Source organism: Dromiciops gliroides, chromosome 6, assembly GCF_019393635.1.
Source record: "Dromiciops gliroides isolate mDroGli1 chromosome 6, mDroGli1.pri, whole genome shotgun sequence".
Taxonomy (NCBI): domain Eukaryota; kingdom Metazoa; phylum Chordata; class Mammalia; order Microbiotheria; family Microbiotheriidae; genus Dromiciops; species Dromiciops gliroides.
The window spans coordinates 3,796,647-3,800,416 of record NC_057866.1 but is presented as its reverse complement, the minus strand read 5'-3'; the positions used below and the strand labels follow the sequence as shown (position 1 = coordinate 3,800,416).

Sequence of the window (3,770 nt, the reverse complement as noted above, 5' to 3'; positions counted from 1 at the left end):
AAGAGGGTATGCCTGAGGGTGGAAATCAACTCTGATTAGTTAACAATCAATGAGGTGGTGGGACAGCTAGGTGGTAGGTGTGGTGCAGTGGATAGAGCCCTGGATTCAGGAGGACCTGAGTTCAAATCTGGCATTGGACACTTAACACTTACTAGCTGTGTGACTCTGGGCAAGTCACTTAACCCCAATTGCCTCACCAAAAAAAAAATCAATGAGGTGGGGTGGACAAGGAGGTGGGCTGAAATCCTGCATCTCCCCCTGCTGAAGGCATGTCCAGCTAGCTGGACAAAGGATCCATCTCTACCCAGTCAATGAACAATGAACAATGGTAGGGTAAGAATTCCACCTACATCAGATTGTCTTTCGAAGGTCTTCCAGTTGGGTGGGGTCCCACCCAAGATCAAAAAGTATGTACCCTAAGGATTTGGGCAATCTCATTCATCACCAATGTCCTTCAGAGACCTACAGGGAGCTAGTTTCTGAATGAGGAAATAGGAAAGGAAAACCTTTATCCTCATTGAGAAATTGGTTATTAATATGAGAGAAATAATCACTTATCTCACTAGTGTCTGAGGCTACATTAACTCATTTCTTATTCTAGGTCCATACCTCTGCACACTGTGCCACCACCTAGCTGCCCCCTAGAGAGAGGGAGTGGGGAAGAGGAGGCTCTAACGCTTGAGGGTAGAGTAAATGGGGAGCAAATCTTGGGGAGAATCCCTGATGCACTTCCTTGTCTTCGAGTCCCTAGGGTGTCTGAGGAGCAGGGCTTTCTGAGGCTGAGAATGACGACCTTGGCTGTGTCCCCCACAAATGGGCAGTTCGAATATGTTCATGACAACACAACGGAGAGCAGCGCAAACGCGAGTTCGGGTCTTGTGGCACCTGGAGAAATTGACTTAGATACCTGGATGCGGATCCCCTCTTTGCTTGTTGCCCTGGTTGGGCTGGTGGGGAACAGCACCGTCCTGTGGCTTCTGGGCTTCCGCATCCACAGGAATCCCTTCTCCGTCTACATCCTCAACCTGGCCGGAGCTGACGCCCTCTTCCTTTGTTGCTCCTTCCTGTTCTCCATATATCTATTTGTTAGTTATTTGGATATTTTTATGTACAAGGTAGTGGTTTACACAACTTACATGTTCTACACCGCCGGCCTGAGCCTCTTGGCTGCCATCAGCACCGAGCGCTGTCTCTCCGTGCTCTTCCCCATCTGGTACAAATGTCACCGCCCCAAGCGCACGTCTGCGGCTGTGTGCTTTGTCCTCTGGGCTCTGGCCAGCCTGTTCGGTGTAACAGGTTTTGTTATTTGTTTTTGTGTACGCAGTCCCTATTTCTGTCACAACTTCTTCCTCACTGAGTTCGTGTGGTTCATCCTCCTCACCTGTGTGCTGTGCTTGTCCAGCCTGACTCTGCTGCTGAGGGTCCAGTGCAGCTCCCAGCGCCGGCAGCCCCCCAGGCTCTACCTCCTGGTGCTGCTCACAGTGCTAGTCTTCCTGCTCTGTGGCCTGCCCCTGGAGATAAGTGATTTCATAGGTCGTTTAACCCCATATAATATGCCTCACTGGATCCCTTGGCTCCTGGCCTGTGTGAACAGCAGCGCAAACCCCTTCATTTATTTCTTCCTGGGCAGCCGAAGGCATAGAAGGAAGGAGCCCCTCAGGGTGCTCCTCCAAAGGGCTCTGGGAGATGATCAGGAGTTGGGAAGTGAAACGTGGGACACCCCCACACCAACTGCACAGAGACATAATTCTGAGGTTAAGAACAAGATGCTTAGACATGGGAGTCCCTGAAATAAATCCCCGGCCCCAAGCCCAGTTGCTGCCCCACTCCAACCCCCTTGGGAAGGAAATTAGGATTCACCCTTCCATCCCTTTTGTTGGTGCCTAGGGTTTGAACTCTAAGTGATGAACAAGCATTTATTAGGTACCTACTGTATGCCAGGCAGATGGGCAGTACAAAGGATAGAGTTCCAGGGCCTGTAATGGGAAGACCTCAGGTCCAATCTGGCCTGAGACACTTACCAGCTCTGTAACCCTGGGAAAGTCACTGAACCATTTGCCTCAGTTTCCTCATCTGTAAAATAAGCTAGCAAAGGAAATGGCAAACCACTCCAAGATCTTTGCCAAGAAAACCCCAGATGGGGACATAAAGACTCAAACAACTGAACAACAGGAATATACCAGACACTTACAAAATGCTGTTCAAATATCTCATTAAATCCTCACAATATTCCTGAGAGGTAGGTGCTCTCATGATGCCAATTTTACAGATGAGGAAAACTGAGGCAGGCAGATGTTCACTGACTTGCCCAGGGTCCCAAAGCAATAAGTATCTGAGACTAGATTTGAACTCAGATCTTCCTGACTCCAGACCCAATGCTCTGTGAACTTTGGAGGTCTCTAGTTTCCTGGAGGCTCCTTTACCGAGGGAATAAGGGCCCAGAGCCTCATGTGTCACCAGCCTCAGAGAGGGCTACTCCAACAAATGACCATTGAGTTTAAATATGTACTAAATTACAACATTAATAAAAAGGGGGCATCTGAAACTCCCCATAATATTGGTTGTTAATAATTATTTTTCATAATCCCCGACTTGATTATACTTGAGAGATGAAGTCTCCTCAATAAATCACTAACTGACATTACTTAATTATACTTAATCAAAGGGCCTTAACTATGAGGTTTATGATGGATAACAATATAAAGGGGAAGAAAGAAAAGATTGGCGGCACTGACAAAATCAAAAAGGGTAGTCCCCTCTCTGTTCACAGAAAAGGCCATTTTGGTACACAAGGCATTGTAGACTCTATTAAGAGAACCTGGATAGCACCAGGAGGTGACTAATACAGCATCTCGAATCGGCTCGGGCTGCTTCCACATGTCAATCTTATAATCAGTATGCTTTTAAGGCCAAAGCTTATGGAGGACGTCCTCTAGCATATACACCTTTTGAGCACTTACAAATTGATTATATTACTATGCCAAAAGCAGGACATTATAAATTTTGCCTTGTTATAGTGGATCAGCTCACTCGGTGGGTGGAGGCCTTTCCCAGCCCCCTAGCCACAGCTGCCTTTGTTGCCAAAATTCTTAAAGAGATAGTACCTCATTTTGGCCCACCAGCCCGCATTGATTCTGACAAAGGCACACATTTCACTGATTCGATTTTATCCCAAATCTACTCTTTCTTGGGAGTGACTCCAAAATTCCACACGCCCTACCATCCACAAAGTTCAGGCCAAGTTGAACGTATGAATAAAGAGCTTAAGAGTATGATTGACAAATTATGTACTGAAACCCATTTGAAATGGCCTGATGTTCTACCATTGGCATTATTCTATCTACGAAGTAGACCAAGAGGAGAACTTCATCTATCTCCTTATGAAATGCTTTTTGGTCACCCTCCTATCCAAGCTAAAACTCTTTCCCCAGTTTATACATCACTGGTGGGAGGTGATACTTCTGTTGCCTCCTATATACAGGAATTACAGACCAGGCTACGTGAACTCCATGAGGCAGGAGCTGTGGTCCAGGCAGGCCCATTAGACTTTTCATTGCATAACTTCAACCCAGGAGATAAAATATATGTAAAGAATTTTCAGAGAACCAGTGGAACCCAACCTGCCTGGGAAGGACCTTTTCAGGTATTATTGACAACTCCTACTGCCATTAAAATTGGTGAAAAAGACTCATGGATTCATTGCTCTCATATAAAGCCTGCACCATTCATAGGTGAAGAGATTTCAGATAAAACTCAAATAGACACTGAAG

General features: G+C 46.4%; 1 protein-coding gene across 1 annotated transcript; it reads left to right on the top strand.

Moving 5' to 3' along the window:
* Positions 1-785: 785 nt before the first annotated feature.
* LOC122731759 (mas-related G-protein coupled receptor member X1-like) lies at positions 786-1,790 on the top strand. The gene has a single exon (XM_043972036.1). The coding sequence runs from the start codon at positions 786-788 to the stop codon at positions 1,788-1,790; it is 1,005 nt and encodes a 334-aa protein (XP_043827971.1).
* The last annotated feature ends 1,980 nt before the right edge of the window (positions 1,791-3,770 follow it).

Excerpts from the sequence above, each read along its gene's own strand:
- LOC122731759 (XM_043972036.1), top strand. The coding sequence starts at position 786 with ATGACGACCTTGGCTGTGTCCCCCACAAATGGGCAGTTCGAATATGTT.